General features: G+C 40.0%; 1 protein-coding gene across 1 annotated transcript; it reads left to right on the forward strand.

The window, feature by feature from the left end:
- The first annotated feature begins 5,864 nt into the window (after positions 1–5,864).
- cdc42ep1b (CDC42 effector protein (Rho GTPase binding) 1b) lies at positions 5,865–16,658 on the forward strand. Its single transcript, XM_067616358.1, has 4 exons — positions 5,865–6,036; positions 10,454–11,006; positions 12,361–12,912; positions 15,002–16,658. Exons 3-4 carry the CDS (start codon positions 12,459–12,461, stop codon positions 15,604–15,606), a joined length of 1,059 nt encoding a protein of 352 aa, XP_067472459.1. The 5' UTR covers positions 5,865–6,036; positions 10,454–11,006; positions 12,361–12,458; the 3' UTR covers positions 15,607–16,658.
- Positions 16,659–17,639: the final 981 nt, after the last annotated feature.

The following is a 17,639-nucleotide window of genomic DNA, read 5'->3' on the forward strand; positions in this document are numbered from 1 at the left end:
TATAAGTGAGAAATGAACATCAGGCACCAATAAAACTAATGTCTTAACCACTCCTTACTGGTAAAGGAAGATATATTTCCAAGGGCGTTGTTGTGTACTGATGTTCTGTAATGATAATTCTTTTGCCTTGACTAAGAAAGCCACTTGTGGTGTACAGGTATGCAGTTAATATGTCTTCTCATTCTGCGACTGTAATGTCATATATGGCAGCGCCAGCATAGCTTGATGAGCTCTTATCCGTCTCATCCCAGTAGTGATGTGGATGACATGCAATTTCCTGTTTAACATGGAATCAACATCAGTAACACCACAGGGTCAGAGTGAAGGAATTCTTATTGAAGCAAACAAGAAGCTTGGAAAAACAATTAGTGGGACAGAAATATTTCAACAATAAACCAGAGGACACTTTTAGGGAATGTTTATTTATCATATAATGAATTTAAAAAACTTTTGAAAGCTTTTGTGTGTGAAACATTTTAGTAGTCATGCAAGAAGAGTATTCATTTTCCCTGACATCCTTCAAATCAATGGAATCATATGGAGACAATGCAGCTGATCCTATATTGGACACAAGAAGGAACTGGGGAAGTGTGTTTGGTTTAGAGCTGTGCTTAAATAATAAAGCCACTTTTTAAGTATTACAGTTTTCAACCAGATAGTGCTTCAAACAACAGCTATGTGAAAGAAAAATAATATAAACCTTAAATATACACTGTAGGAGTATAAAAAGGCATTTTAGTTGCCCTCGGTCTCAGCTCAAAGCCCAAAGTAGTCTGCCAGTAAGCACCCCTGTTCCCCTCACTATGTCACCCGGGTTATGGCGTACGAATGATTCATTATTCTGCTTAGAGTCTGTGTTTTTTCACATTTCTATATACCTAAAGCCATGCAGACAAATGTACACACACACGACTTTGTGGTGCCAGTGAAAACTGACGCCCGGGCTGCTTCCCTTCCTGTCACTCTCCTTCCAGAGCAGTGAGGTTTGAGTTGATGTTTGAATTACAGGGTGTAACATAGCTGTCTAAATCTGAGCCCCACCACACTTTTGAACTGCAGACATAGACAACTTTACCGACCGCTGCACATCAATTTGCAGATACACAAACAGTTTTAAAAAATGCATCTATTGCTAGCCACATGCTAGCCTTAAAACAGGAGAAGGGTTACATATAGTAATAGAGAAGTCACAATAAGCACAGAGGTTTTGGCTCCACATGTGTGTCTTGAGTATTTATGTGTGTATGTTTATGCTCATGTTTCAGTATATGTATTGAAGTTGGTTTTAATGTTCCTGTCTTGGTTTCCACTTTTTAAACCATGCTTAAAATGATGAACTAGGAGATGACATCCAGGGGTCACTGTGCTCAGTCAAGGGTCATGTTTGCCACAAGCCTCACCTGCTGCTGGATCACATTTCTCTGGATGTGGGGGTTCCCTTTTTTTTTTTATTGGCAACAACCAAACAAACACAAACAGGAAAACCACTCCTCTTGGAAATGACAACAATAAAGCAAGAGAATGTCAGTGTGTGTTAAGATGCTCAAGTTCTATTTTGAGCTCTACACAACAATGTTTATGTCTGTAGACCCACAAACAGAATATTTTCGTCCAACAGGCACATATTTTAAGTTTATTACAGGACAGTGAAGATGTGAGTTATTCATAACGATTATAAGAAGCCATTGAGTCATAAACCCTGGACCATATTTCCATGTCCAGCATCTGTGTGCGTGCTCTGACTATGAATACAGTGTGTCTGGAAGTACAATGGCTGGTTTCAATGTTCTCCCAGACATCATCATCTGTCTCCCCACCCGGCAGACATACAGGGACAAGGGATTAATCCTTACTGAGCATCTGTGACTCACTCAAAGCCACTGAATTCTCTCAGCTTCTCGATTTGCTCTCTCTTTCACCGACCATGACTGCATTACTGCAGCTTCAGTCACATGATCAGTGCATAAAGTAAGACTCTGCTGTCAATTCACTGAGCAATAGTAGTAGAAAACATCGTCAGCATCACTATAATGAACTGTGCAACGTTTTTGACTTGTGAAGTAGAATCTACTCACAGCCCCAGTCACACATGCACAGATCTCAACAATTATGATATTTTCTTTTTCAGGTTGATACAATCTATAATGTATAAAGCAGAGATGTAAAAAGAATTGTAGCTCAAAAACTAAAGAAATAGAGAGATGTTTTATATATCCTATCCTGTAAATCATCTCATGACCCTTGACCTTGTGAAGCTGAGAGACTCTGCTCAAGTATGAGTACTAGGAGTAACACGATAAAATATCTTTGTCTACTCGAGTGTCTGTGCGCAATCAGACTGTAGCAAGTTTAGAGAGTCAGACTGAGAACTGAAAGGTTGGCAGGTTAAATCCCAGTTGATTTGAACCATCTGGGTAAGTGTGCTGTTTTGTGACCTTGTGAAACTCTTTGGTGAGATGAAGCAAGACTGAAAGGTTTGCAGCCTGTTTCTCTGTGAAGAACAGCAGGTGTGGCACACTGAACATTTTCAACACAATACATTTTTCCATATTTCAAGTGTTACAGCGTAACAATTTAATGTTTTGTAACATACTTATGAGTATAGATTTTTAAGATTTTTCATTTTTGTCATTATCTTATATATGTTACAATTGTATAAAACCTAACCGGGCACATGTGAAATGATCCAAAAAACCTGCTATCATGCACATGTCATGTACATTCATTTTGTGAGTTTTCATATTGTTCAACAGCATAAAAGTGGATTTTGTCGCAAGAATGGTTTGAGATGTTTCTCTGGATGTTTTGCTATGATACAAGGATGACTATTTGATACTCAATAGATAGATTTAAGGTGAATTACTCCTTTATGACTTGAGATATAATCAACAGTCAGCTCTGTTCTGTTGTGGGTCATTTCATTTTTCTGAAAAACATCTCACTCCTAAATTTAGACTGAGTTTCTAAAAACAAAGGTGAAAATGAGCGTCAGGAATAAGTGTCTGACTGTGTATCTGTATGTTTATGGCTTTTTTTTTTATTATTGCAGCCTAGAAAGCACTGAGGACTAACATTACAATGCTCTATTGTCTCTAGGCCAACACTCAGCTTCCTGGCCGGTCAGAATCCACGGAAACAGGAGCATAGTCCAAACAAAGACACAGGGGTCGACTTCTTTCATTTACCCCTCAACCCAACCGTCCGCATATCTACCTCAATGTTCTCAAAACGCACATCTGGGTTTCATGAGAACAGGAGTCTAACCTGGGTCTGTCCTCCAGAGCAGGACCCAGATTCACAAAACCAAAGAAAATACATCCTGACTGATGGACACCCACCATGAAGAGTGACGCTGTGGGTGAAGAAAAATCGACTTCATACATGACTCCACTAAATATGTTTTTACTGGCTGAACCTTTTTGGTCTGAGAGACAGTAATGATAGCAATAACTGTTGAACACTAAATGAGTTTCAACGTCTGAAAGGAGTTAAAGCTTCTTGGCTGCCTCTCTGATTTGTGAGAAAGACATTTCCTGTGAAGAAAACCTTTTTCTGTCTCAGAGGTTTTTCATCCTGTTTGAGTAGCACGCCTTCCTCTCTACCTCCCTCTCCTTCCTCCTCTCATGCCCATGAGCTTCACGTTTTAGTCTGCTTGTCCTCTTTTATCCATGTCGGATCTCTGTTTCTCTGTTTATATCTCTCTGTCACTTATAAAATTGCACTCCTTCCATAACTCAAATGTACAATATGATTAAAAGGAGGTTTAGTCATGCAGTTATTTCTGTGAACTATGTTGCAGACTCTTATATAATTTCACACAAGAGACAACAACATTCTTAACATTATAGTTTATGGTATCTGTTTTCCTATTATCACTCTCTCCCTCTGTCTTCCTGGTTTTCTTTTCCTCGCCCTCACATTCACTGCTAATCAGAGAGCGTCTGATATTTTGCAGCTGTTGTTAACAGGAGCTGCAGTGTTCACCCTCCCAGATTCATGGCGAAAATGATCCCTCCATTTCTCATGTCTGTTCTTCTCCTCCCTTCATGTCTCCTTCTCTTCACCCACGTCCCCTTTTCCTTTGCTCGGGGTCGACAGCTCTGTGCTGTTTTCTCTTTTATCTCATCCCTCAGTCGATTCAGTCTCTCCTGTGTGTCCGCTCTCTTCTCCTCCGTCATGGGAAATTAAGTTTTGGCCTAAGACATAAATTTATTCCTCAATTTGAACTTCTAGGCTTCAGTCTGAAGGGCTACTGTCTTCTGTTCATCCCGAGGAATCTCTTGACATTTTTTTTTGTTTTTCAGGACGCAGCAGCTGCTGCCAGCACTGACCCTTCCCTTCCTCCATTAGGCATGTAAGTGAAACCGCATACGTACCTCAAACCCCTGGAACTCACTGAAAGGCCAGATATAATCATGGGAACATGAAGTGCCATATTTTTCATTCCATCATTTCAGAGGGTGCAGTGAAAGTGATTTGAAGTGGAGTTCAACATAAACATTCATTTTTTTGTTGTTTTTATTTTAGCGTGGACATTTTATTTCATTTTGGACAGGCCTTTTTTGGGCTACAACAGTCATGGTCTGATGTCCTGATAGATGTACATGTATAGATGTGCGGTGATGCAGACATCACACACACACTCATCAGCATGTGTCTATGAGGTTGATTTTCTGTTTTAGATCAGCAAACACCAAATACATACATATAGTGTACACTGATGTAGAAGAATACATTGATACTGTACAACCAGAGGAAAATGTCAAACAGCTGTAACAGTCAAATAACTCTGTTCAATTAAATTAAACAACCAATATTATTCATAAAACTGCAAAGGGTGAAAGATGGACGGGTTGTCGAGCCCAAGGACAAGATCAGTGGTGTTTGATTATTTAAATTATAACTTATCCCAAAACTCTGAAAATAAGATCAAATAGTCAAAAAGTTCCCTTTTAAAACATCTAATCCTGCTCCACACACACACACACACACATACACACACACACACACACACACACACACACACACACACACACACGCATGCACACTATTGTTGCATGCCCAGTTGAAAGTTGGTGATGAGTGCATTTGTGTCATGAGTGAAGTCAAAAGAAGGAAGGACGGTTAATGACACCCATGGGGGCTCTCAAGAGATCATGTTTACAGAACTGAGTAAAGGTCAGAGATGATATCTGTGTGTGTTTCTTTGTGTTTACTGCATATATCCAAGTCACTGCTGCCTGTGCCCAATTTGAATTTGGTTCACATGTCACACATTTGTCTGAGGCAGCCAGAGAGGATCTGAGGTTAAGACCCGGTGAGTTCAGATACCAGGAGGCTCCTCACACACACAAACACACACATACACACACACACACACATTTGTGCATGAGGCATGAACACACACAGACAAGACAATGTGGGAAGACTCAAAGTAGTTTATTATTGCACAAAAGAGAATGTTCTCAGTGTCTTTCTTCATCACAGCAGCTGATTTTTATCACTTCGGACTTACATGCTCTTGTACTTTTGCTGTTCCATTCTTTCTCTTTTTCATCTGCTCTTTTAATGAATGCCCTTTACACGTGTTTTTACAGGTTTGCTGAAACTGAAAGTTTCCGTGATGCATAATTTCCTTCAAGGTCTAGTAGAAGAGGGGACAGACAGTACGGTACACTCCGGGCAGCCATTCATTTTTAATACCACAACAAAACTTTTGTTCAGCTCAGTTTCTCCCCAGAACTTCAATCCACTTATCTTAGATTAACATGTTGATTTTTAGGCTTCGTTCAAAATCCATTATTATTTAGTCATTCACACTTCTGGAGTCCACCCAACCCCTCCTCCTCTTACTCCTCCTCCTCTGCATCCCTTTCAGTCCACTTGTCAGCAGCAGCAGCAACACCAGCAGCTCAGAGCCGCTGCACTGTTGCAAAGTTCATGTCCAAGCGGACCGCAAACCCAGTAGGGTGACAGAGTAAACAGGTGGGGAAGTTGTTTCTCTGCGAAGGGACTGCGGTTTTCGTTTATTTTAAGGTAAGATTATTCAGAGAAGCGATGTTTGTAAATGAACTTGTTTGATACACAGTTACGTAACGCATATTGTAAATTTCTAATGGTTCAAAAGTTACAGCACAGTTTAAGCAAGTCTTATTGGCTCTGTAGAGAATAAACTAGAGTGTGCGTAAAAGAAGAGCGCAGTGAACGCACCCGCAGGAACATTTTGAACCTGCAAAGCGTCACCTTTGTCTTACAAAATGACCACATAATCAACATTTTCTCACGCTCACATGCATCTGACTCACATGTCTCTATAATGTTCATGGTTTTTTACTAAGTAATAGGCCACCACATCATGGAACGAATTTATCACGTATGCACAGTTACTGCTAGGTGTGATGTGTTATTTGTCAGCTTTAAAAGACATCTGGGATGCAAGCTGGAGACAACTCAGAGCTGCATGAGGGCAAATAATCTGCGCTCACATTGCAGGTGCATCAAACTGCATCCTTATTCAATAAAAATATGTCAAGAGGAAGAATCTCAAAAATCCTGACAATATGTTGAAAACAAACTGCACTGTCATAAAGGGGCAACTTTTCCAAATGCTGGCATTTAAGTTTGTGTTTGAAGTCCTTTTTAAGTGCTTCTAATATTTAACCTTCTGCACATCCTCTTCTACAGCATCACTTCCCTTCAATTCAGTGGTGATCTGTATTTTTAGCTCATATATTGATAGTACTGGCTGTAAGCTGCGTTTTATATAGAAATGATATGACTTCATAGTGTTAAGTACATACCACTGTCCTACTGAGTCCCTATGAACTGCAGTTTGATTCTAAGTAGTTTGAATCTGTGTTTGGTGGAAACAATCAAAATCAATTAGTCACTGTGCTCCTCTTGTGAAACCACGGAACAACTCTCCTATAGTTGTGCCAGATCTCAGATCAGTGGGCTGGCATGCCTGTCAGGGAGGTGGCGTCACAGTTAAAGAGACTGTACTTAAAATCCAAACATCTGGCCTGCCAAAATGTCCTTCAGCAAGACACTCAGTCGATCTCAGGGGTTGAGGTACAGGTTATGATTTTCAGCGAGTGAAAATCATGTCACTTGTGATATAAAAACAGAACTAAAGGGAAACATAAAAATCAAAAGTGATAAGGAGGGTTAGCAAACAATTGGTGCAAATATTTGAATTTCATTGTATCTTTAAAGGTCAAGGAGTTTACTCCACCCTGCTGCACATCGATTACACAAACTTTTCATACATGACTTATTGAGAGGAGTGTTCCTTTAAACAGCCACTTTTATGTTTCACTAACTGCACCTCCTTGTTTGTCTTTGCAAGGTGGAAGTTTGGAGAGGCAACATTTCCTTATACCCTTTGTTAGGCAGGACTATTGAAATGGAATGAGATGTGTTTGCACTTCACTGTTGCTTGGCCTCATTTCTCCTGCCCTGTGTTGACAGAAGTCCCATACATAAAAAAAAAGAATTTACAAAACCAGTGAATGAACGCAAGGGTTTAAACTGACCGTTAAGATTGATTTGGTTGCTAAGCTTGCTGTTGTTTTGCAATGTTTTCTTTGTGCGCTGTAAAAGAAGTCATTGAACTAGTTGATGAGGTCTGATGTGCAGAGAATGTGTTTCTTCTTGTGACCTGTTTTGTTGACTCTGCAGAACATTTTGAAAAGTGTGATCCCTAGAACTGAACAGGAAGTGCAGAGTGTTCACATATCTCATGTTACACATATATCAGTGTCCACAGTCTGATACGTCAGACATCATCATTTACTCATGTCATAACTTTCAGATCTCATACATCCATATTATACACATTCATAAATCATTACAGTCACATATACACACCCGCACCAAGGACTGAGCAGGCCATGAAGTGTATTGCCACGTTGCAAGAGTAGATCCTTGTAAACTGAGTGAATGTTGTATTTTGGAGCCAATGTGTAATGGTCAGGGCGTTCTGACCTCAACCACAGTTTGTTGGTGCCGTGCTGTAAAAGGACCATGGCCCTCCGGTCCAATGGAGGAAGCAGCCTCAGTGTTGACCCACTGCGACACAACACTGCATGTGTGTATGTACAAGTGCACATATGTATTTGTTTCTGAGCCACTGTGATTTAGCATTCCCTCAAATGTAATCAAATCCAGGTTCTGCAATTTGTGGCTCTGTGGTACCAGATGTTTGACTAACATAGTAAATCTGTTTGCAGGAGGGAGCGTGAGGAAGGGAAGCATGTATGATGGTGCATGTGTGTGTCTGTGTGTGTGTTTTTGTGACAGAGGGAGAATCAGAGAGAAAACATGAGGAAGACAGCAAGATTGATTGAAGGAAGAGGCTAAAATAAAAGTCTGGGAAAAAAAAACATGTAAAAAAAAAAATAAGGAGGTAAAAATGTGTTTCTCATCAGTGTCCTCAGATCCTTTATTTGATGGCCATAATAGATGGCGTCCGGTCTGCTCTCCCCATTGCACGTTGTTCCCATTACACTTTCCAACCCCCCCCCCAACCAGTCTGTCCCTGTCTCTGCAATCAGTCAGATAGCTCACACGAAACAGGCTTGTTTATGGACGTCTGCAGGTACAATTTACAGATAAATAACATGTTTAGCAGATCTAAATGCCTTCCTGAGTTTCTAACGAGGCCAATTTTCCGACTCAAGTGCCCAAAGTGAATTTCTGTGCTGGTATTAAACTTTATTGTACATGAAGACATATGAGTTGAACTGCGTTTACTGCTCACCAAGCCATGAAGGAAGAGGAAAATCATATAAAACACTGATACAGGGTAAAAGAAATTGGCAGTTATAAAATCAGGAGTAAACATGTTAACCACACCAAGAAAAGCTGTGAATTAGACATCAGATGGCTGAAATGCAGCATCAGCAAGACAGACAGATGGAAAAGAAAGAAAAGCTAGTTAAAGATTTCAGGATGGAAATTTTAAATGATTTTCATTCAGCTCGGAAAACACCACATTATGTGTAATAGTTATGTTTATGTATCAAAATGAAAACAAAAGTGTAAGTTCATGCTCTAAGATTACTGTTAGATCTAACACTACTAACTATACTCACTATAACTTAAAGTCATCAATCAGTTTTATTTAATTACACCCTTTTGTTGCATTTTTCAGCTGGGTATCTCATTTTTGGATGAAACTCTTGATGTTACCCAGCAAGTTAAGTACTAATGTTCAACTGAGATCGCACAAAGAAGTTTCTGATATTGTTTGATTTTATCCAAACTTGGTATTGATGCCAACAGTGGTTGTTTGTCACCCTTGCTAATGTTTATCTGCCTCTCACCGTCTGGTGCCCCACAGGCCCTAATCGCTCCCTTAAGCTAAACGTTACTGAGGGATCAGAAGTGGTCAGGCAACAGCTAAAATCTATCCAACCCCCCCCCCCCCCCCTCCTCTTTATGAACGGTCACTCTCCTAAATTTATAAATCCTGCTGTCATCCTGCTGTCCATGAATTCATCATATCCTCCTTCCCTTCCTATTTTCTAAACCTTCCTTGAGATTAATGACTTTGAATGACGGCCACCCCTCCTGTACATTTTTCTTGGAAGAGTTGAAAAAGTGGGATTAGTTGAAGATTTAGGGAAGGTAATCTGAGCCTGAGCCAGTACCCAGCAAGAGTGGCACCATCACCTCGCTCAAATGGTTATATCACAGGTCCAGATTGACCTCAACTAGTAACTCCAGCAGCCTGACACATTAATCCAACACTGGCTGCGACCTGGTGAGGTCACGTGTTTGGAGCTTAAGGTGCTCACTTTGCCCTGGAAGTCATTTCTTCAGCAGACAGGAAGAATTTGCTTATAGTGTATCCAGAAAAAAAAAAAGATACACAGGGCCTCTGGAGGGGGCTGGAAACCTTTTTTCTATGGAGAAGTAGATTTATGGTATTTATTTTGTGTACAAAGATATCGATAGACCTGTCAGCTCTGTGCGGGGGAACACATGCAGACAGGGGCTCATGTCATGTCACTGCACATCATGTCACGTTATCTCACGTCACGTCATGTCACGTCACGTCACACACATTGTTACATACGGTCTATAAAATGAGAAAAAGCACAATTTTTCAGAGTTCAAGGTGATATCTTCAAATAGCATTTTCTGTGCAACCAGCAGTCAAAAAAAATGTATCAAAATGAAAATTAATCATATGAGTCAGACTTAGAAAATACATAAAAGACTCTTCAAAGTTCCTTGTGAAGTCAGGTTTTATATGCAAGTTGAGTTCCTGAACAAATTCTTGAGAACTTGCTGACTCCTCAGACAACAGAGAGAGAGAAAAAAACGTTCCCAGCATCAGTCAATCCAGAGTTTTAGTTGCCTGACACATTTATGTGTGCCTTAATGCTCCTGCTCTAGTCTTAAGTCTAGTTTGTAACTCTCCTTTATTTCTTGTCTCTGTCTTTAGCTGGCCTGAAGTGAACTGAATGAAAACAGAGAAGCCCCCTGCCTGGAAACCACCGAAGAACTAAGTGGATTGAAGTCGGCAGAGAGCAAGTGAGGGAGTCCGAGAGGGAGGAAAAACAGAAGGGATTAGCAGCTAATCCAGTGCACGGACAATCCCAGAGGAGTTTTATCTTTCTTCCAAGACGATGCAGACAAAACAGTCGCTGGATTACGACACTTTACTTGATTGCCGTTTTCTAGGCAGTGTCAGCTCCCTTTTCCCTTCACTCTGATTGTTTTCATTGCCTCTCAAAGGTCTACTGTCTTGGGTGAAGAAGGACCAGGGATCAGAGGACAAAGCGTTGGGGCGACAGGCCTGGAGACAGGATGTCCCATGGCCAGTGTGGTGCCACACATGGATAAACCTCTTTAGTGGGAGACGGTGCATAGCGGTGGACCCCCCTGCTCTCTCTGCTTGGACTTTGAGGAAGACAGGACAGGACTTATCGGATGAGACACACAAGATCCTCAGAAACTGAGATCTATTGAACACACGCACAAAGGACCCACTGCTAGTAAGCAACAGACTGGAGATACTGCAGATTTTCCAATTAATGTTTCCTCATGCATGTGTTTCATCAGTGAATGTAGGTGGTGTGGCTTCAGAAAGTAAGGTTAAAGACAGAGAACACCTCAGATTAAAAAACTGAAGCACTAATACATGTAGGGCAACTTGAAACCTAAATAACAGTCAGAGGGGAACCACAGTCTCTTGGAAATTGGCCCATAAAGTGACTCAATCCAATTATTTCCTTAACAGAGTTATTTATATACTTCAGTAAGTGTGCTGCTCCAATATACAGTCCAGTCTCATTTTGTCTTTAATATTCTATCTGCTACATGAAGGTGTTAATTACTAGGTTGGAGCCAAAGGCAAATTAAAATTGTTTTGGTTTTACAAGACTTCTGTAATTAGTGTGTAGATGGGAGGTAGGGTAGTAAACTGCCTACAAACTGAGGTGACTGACATACTAAAGACTGGGGTGACCAAGTAATACAGCCAAAAAACATAGTTTGTTACCTTTTTAAAGAAGGGCTGTATTGAGTGTTAAACATATGAAAAATCAAATTGTTAGAAGTTATGTGAAGCTGGTTAATTTAAGGGTTTGCAATGAGAAAGGTGCCTATAGGCAACAAAATGAAAGTCAACAATTCCTGATGAGTAACTTATGGATCTGCCATCAGAATAGAGCATGTTATAATAGAGCATAGTCTTGTTAGTGTCACAAGCAAAACATAAATTGAGAATTACATTGAGATAGTCCTCCCAAAGATACCGAACTTAGTGAATACAGTGTGAACATCAGTTTGTTTCATTGCTTTTTTCACACAAACCAGCTGATGTGAAATCACGCCTTTTGATGTTTTTACAGTTGCGGCTGGATTTTGTATTCCTACACTGTTATTCACTGAACCAAATCTGAACAAGTGCCCACTCATTCCCAAACTCTCTGACCACATAAGCTGCAGTAACCAGAAAAACTGACTTGTGACCTTGTAATTCATCGTCTTTGTTATTCTGTCTTGATTGAAAGCTGCTGCTGTGCTGAAAAGGCTTTCGGGGAGCGTTCGGTCGTTTTAGACAGACGTGCAGGAATAGCTGTGCATGAGAGGGGGAGAGAGGAGGAGGAGGAGGAGGAGGAGGAAAGGGATGTAGACAGGGACTTGACTGACTCTCCTTCCATACTGTCATCTTTTAGTGTAGTTCCAAAAGGGAAACCGTGGGCCGACAGTGGATGAATAGTTGGCTCTGGCCGTGTGGAGAATGGATTATACACACATTCTCTGCAGACTGAACAACCACATGTTTGTGTTTTCTGTCATTACTGTCCAGGCATTTAATTTTTTTTTCTCTCTCTGGTTTTACAGTGGACCCTGAACTGGAAATCAATCTTGACTGACTTGTAATCAGAGTTCAGACACTTGCTTTCAAATTAAAAGGGAAATTACAGAACTTTTTGGCCACCATGAGTCTGGGAAAACTGCCAGGGATTAAAGGCCTTGTGCCTGGCTCTCAAGGGAAACGTCGTTTCAAGAGCGACCTCTCTGTGGATATGATCAGCCCACCACTTGGAGACTTCCGACATACTATGCATGTTGGCCGTGGCGGAGACGTGTTTGGTGACACTTCCTTCCTTAGCAACTATGGCGGCACCAGAGAGCCAGGAAGCCCGGACTCGGCAAACAGCTCCAAGTCAACCGGGTTTTTCTCACGCAACTTTCGGCATGTACGGAAGAACTCTGGGCCGTGGCCGAGAGGGGGCTCCCGTGACTTGACATCCCCGCCGCCAGACATCTCACCCATCATCAAGAACGCCATCTCCCTGCCCCAGCTGAACATTGACTCCCCCAATGGGTGCCTACAGAGGATGATGTTCCCCAGCTCTGTTAGCTCAGCAGATGACTCCCTCTGTACATATGGTGAGATAATATAGATAATCACTTTTATCCCTGAATGGGACTGGGATTTTGTAAAGCATCTTAGCAGCATGATCATTAGTGTTAAAAGTGAGTAGAGTAAATGTGGTCTGACGGGAGAGTGAAACTGGTGAAACTAATGAGGAAAATGAAACAAAGCAGGATTCCACTCAAACATAATGGTTTTTTAAATAGATAATATGTTAACAGTTTGCTCAAGTGGTCCTCAAGTTGTTTTGCATGATGGCCTAGATTTCACCTCACTTTTTCAAATGACTGAATCACACAATATACTGAAATTGAGAAAACATAAGCATCAGCAAAACAATTCAAACAACTGTTTTCTGGATGTTCATATCAAATAAATTACATAAATGATAAAAAAAAATCTGATGAGATTTCATAACAATCATATTCATAATTTAGTGGTTCAAAACATCTCTAATATAAAATCAAATGGAGTCTGATTTGAAAGATCCTGAAAGAGGAATACAGTTAGAATATTATTTTTCCAGGTTTAGGTTACAGTAAACTCTCAAGCAATATACACAAAAATAGGCAAAAATGTCCAACCCAAACAGAATGATCAGTGACCTACTTATGACCTGCAGTCCACTACCACTAGTCACCATGAATTAGAAAAAAATCTTGTGTTGAACGGTGATATATCACTACAGTTGCTGTTCTCACTATTCACTCTTCAGCAGTCCGAACAGCATAAAGAACTGCTTAGCTGAGTCGGTGCAAACAGGACTATAAATGTCAGCGAACACACACAGAGTCTGAGGTTGTCCTCCTTTCACCATCGTTCCCACATTCCTCCAAGACAACCAGCAAACAGGCGAGCTTCTTCTGAGTCATCTGGAATCACCTAGGCAACACCTGTACACAACAAGGTCTTTAAACACAAAAAAACACAGCTGGTTTGTTAGAAAGAAAGATACTTAGTTGGCATTTCCTGTCATCTCTGTGTACGTGTGTGAGTGCCTGAATGCACACATCATTCAGTATATCTGCCAACCAATCAGAGCTTATCAGGCAGCAGTGTGCAGAGTCTGGACTGGAAATTCCCTTTCCCTCTCCAGATTTGTTACCCAGCTCATAAGGAATTTTCCCAAACTGAATGATGTGGTTCAGGCATACAGTATCAGTGAAATGAGGGATGACGGGAGCTTTTTTTTTATCAGTGGGGTTTCATTTTAATCCATCTTTTCACATTCTCCCAGGTCTTTACATGATTTTCTTTTACAACTTCTGCTAAGACCCACTGTTGTACAGATTTCAGTCTGGAAAATAAAGAAAATCTGATCAATAGTGAAAAATTAATAAGAAATATATAATAAAATATTATAAGTAAATATATAATACTGTAAAGGAAATAAGTAAGTAATCCAAAACTATGGTTAACTAAATGCTTTTGTTTTTTTTAGTAAAGCGAAGTAAAGAGCTTTTCTCACAATGTGCTGTAAAGGTGTTTTTTTAACCTGATATTAAACCCTTTTAACGACTTAATGTCCCTCACTCTTCACCAAACTCCCATCATGAAAAAACACAGCAATTCACTCACTTCACATTCACATCTCTATCTATTGTTCTCATCCCTTTTAGTGGCAGAGTGCTGCACTTACATCTCCTCCTCCTCCTGTCTGACAGTTGTAGCATAAAGTGTCCAGGAGACAGAAGCAGCTTGTAGAGAAGCTGCAGTATGTGGAGATGGTGGGATGACACTGTGAAAAACATCTAAAATGACTATTGGGTTGTTACATACTGCCGCCCTGTGGTGAAGGAACTGAACTGCTGAGCTGTTGGACTAACAGCCCAATTTAACAGCTCACGCCTCTTAGCCTTTCATTCAGTTTAATTCATCATCATTTAAATGCACTCTGGTTAAGAGTGATATAATTCACTATTTGTTCAAATAATAGTTTTTTCATTTCGTGGTGGATTTACCATCACGAGTTAGCAGAGGATTGTACTCTAGTGTCTTTAAATTGTAAATATAACATTAATTAAATATTCCTGGTAACATATTTGCTGTAAACTGTAATGTTCAAGTGTTCAGTGACTAATTTCTCCTTCTGTGTGTCTGCAGGTCTGCAGTCTGGATTTGTCACTCTGCCCCGCCACTCTCGCCTTGATAGACAGTTTCAAGATGGAGATGTCGGCACCACACTGACACGCTCAGACTCCTTCACCTCGTTCACTGTAGACCTCGGCCCTTCACTTATGACTGAGGTACTGAGCTTGATTGACAACCCCAGCTGCCTTCAGATGTCCAATCACAGCCAGGCAGCAGGTGAGGAACAGGAAGAAGAAGGTGAGAAAGAAGAAGATGACAACTCTCTAACATCGACACCTGTGCAGAGCCCTGGAGTGACTTCACCCAACCCTTCCATGGGCAGCGGGTCGCTCTGCATGAACATTAACAACAGGAGGAACTCTGGTAGCTCTGACTGGACAGAGCAAGAGGAAGAGAGGTCGTCTCTGAGGACACCAGATGCGTCCATTGGGTCTCCTCAGAGAGTGGAACTTGTAATGGAGGCAGAAAGGTTTCAGAGGGCAGCTGATGTGTTGTCTCGTCATTATGGTGGCGGGTCCTTCACAAGGATGCGCAACAACACCCCATCTCCTGCTTTTTCCTGCACCCGCAAAACACCGTACGCCTTCTCTGAAGAGGAGGAAGAGATCAAAGTCTAGATGTTGAAACTCTTTCTGGAACAGAGCAGAAATGTTATTGGTCTAATAAAATCATAGAAACTGTTCAGTGACCTGAGTTCTGGGTTCATTGCAAGTCAGAAAGGATGAGAAGTTTGTGATTTTCGATGGTTCCTCCACAGAAAGATTCTTCTAATTCTCACATGCATCTACATGGGGGCATCATTGAGCAACTACCAAATCCTGGTCTGGATGAATGTACAGTATGATGTTGAACTTGGACCTGCTTCTCTCTCTGCACTACATTGTTGCCATGGTTTTATACAGATTATTTATAACAAAACTATTCTATTATATAGTATAAGTCACTGAATGAATCTAAATCCAATGAACTGTTGAACTGACTGTAAAATGCTCATCTTTTATTTCAGTATATAGACACTTAACACTCTATATAATCATGATGTTCAACAACAAAATGTTATTTACATAAATAAAGATGTTTAGGTTTGAAGGTCTGAGGTGTCAACTGAACTGGAAATTTGAGGAACAGCATTTGGACTATATGTTCATGTTACATACTTTGTAAATAAATTAACTGTTATTAGGAAATAAAATAAATACTAAGACAGTCGTACTATTGTGATATTCATTTGAGGTTGTTGTGATGACTGAAGCTGTTACATGTTGCATGTATATAGCATTGTGTATTTAACATTAAAAGTTATTTTCTAAGAATACAAGGCTGATTTATAAAAGACTGATTGACAACAGACAGAAATCTCTGCTTACATGTTTTGCTGTAACAATGTAAACCCACATCCTATGATAGTCTATTATATAACCACTGGTGTGTATGTGGATATCTCCTCTTGTTTCTCCTGATCATGATTAAATCAGTAATATTTACTACTCAGCACAGTAATATACCAGGATTTGGTATTCAAATGCTGTAAATCATTATAGGTCAGTCCACAGCTGTTCAGTTGCCTAAACAAACAGTCTGGTCATAGTTAGACATTTCAATCCAAACTTTGGACCCTGAATTATGTTATTATGTCTTGCATCCCTGAAATAAAGCATAAGAAGCCTTGTTCCTACAAACATATGCAACATATACAATACAATAAAATATTGTATATGAGATATCTGAGTATCGGATGCATCTATTCTCAACCAAACAACCAAACAAGCCCTGCATTGGACTTTATGGCCGGACTTTAGATCGGCAACAGGGATTTACAACAGTTGTCACTGTAGTAATATTCATGAAACTTCATTACAAGAAGGTTTTAGCAATCTCATCTAAGAATGCCTCATCCCACAAAACCAAACCGTTATTAACTCCATTAACTGTGATTATTAATTCTTATCTTTCTGTTCGGCAAAACCCAAACTCCACAGAGAAGACAGAAGGTAGGACAATACACTGTACTTTTGATACACTTGTATAAAAAAACATAAAGAAGAAAACACTCCCAGACTCAGCAGAAGACAGACATACAGTATGTGAATCACTTGAGTAAAGGAACCAGTGCTTCAAACTGGGATTTATTACAGTAATTATTAAACTTGTTGAGACACAACATTGATATAATACAATATAATATAATACACCTTATAAAGCTGTTATGGCAAACAATTTACAGTTTAGTCAATATTCCCTGTCAAGTAACGCTTTCTGATAAGACACAATTTATAAGGTGTTTATAAACTGTAATTAATTGCTTTAATTACAGTTTATTGGTTAATAGTGCTTATTGGTTAATAAATAATTTACTTGATATATAGATCAGTTAATAAGAGTGGGTTGCCAGGCTGTGGGAAATCCTCCTTCAGCATAGTTTCACAGATCTATAATATGGTGCAAAGAAATGTGAACTTGAATTATGAAATGTGATTTATGATCTATTTATTTATTGTTTTGCACATATTCAGTGTAATTTGTGTTTGCTACTGTGTTTGGTTAATGTTTAATTTAGTGCTGTAAGTATTGTTTTCCTCTGAAGTCACAGGGTTTTGGGGAACTCATGAGTCGGAGCTGTTCTAGTTTCACTTTCATTTGTCATCACTGA

Source organism: Thunnus thynnus, chromosome 17, assembly GCF_963924715.1.
Source record: "Thunnus thynnus chromosome 17, fThuThy2.1, whole genome shotgun sequence".
Lineage (NCBI taxonomy): Eukaryota > Metazoa > Chordata > Actinopteri > Scombriformes > Scombridae > Thunnus > Thunnus thynnus.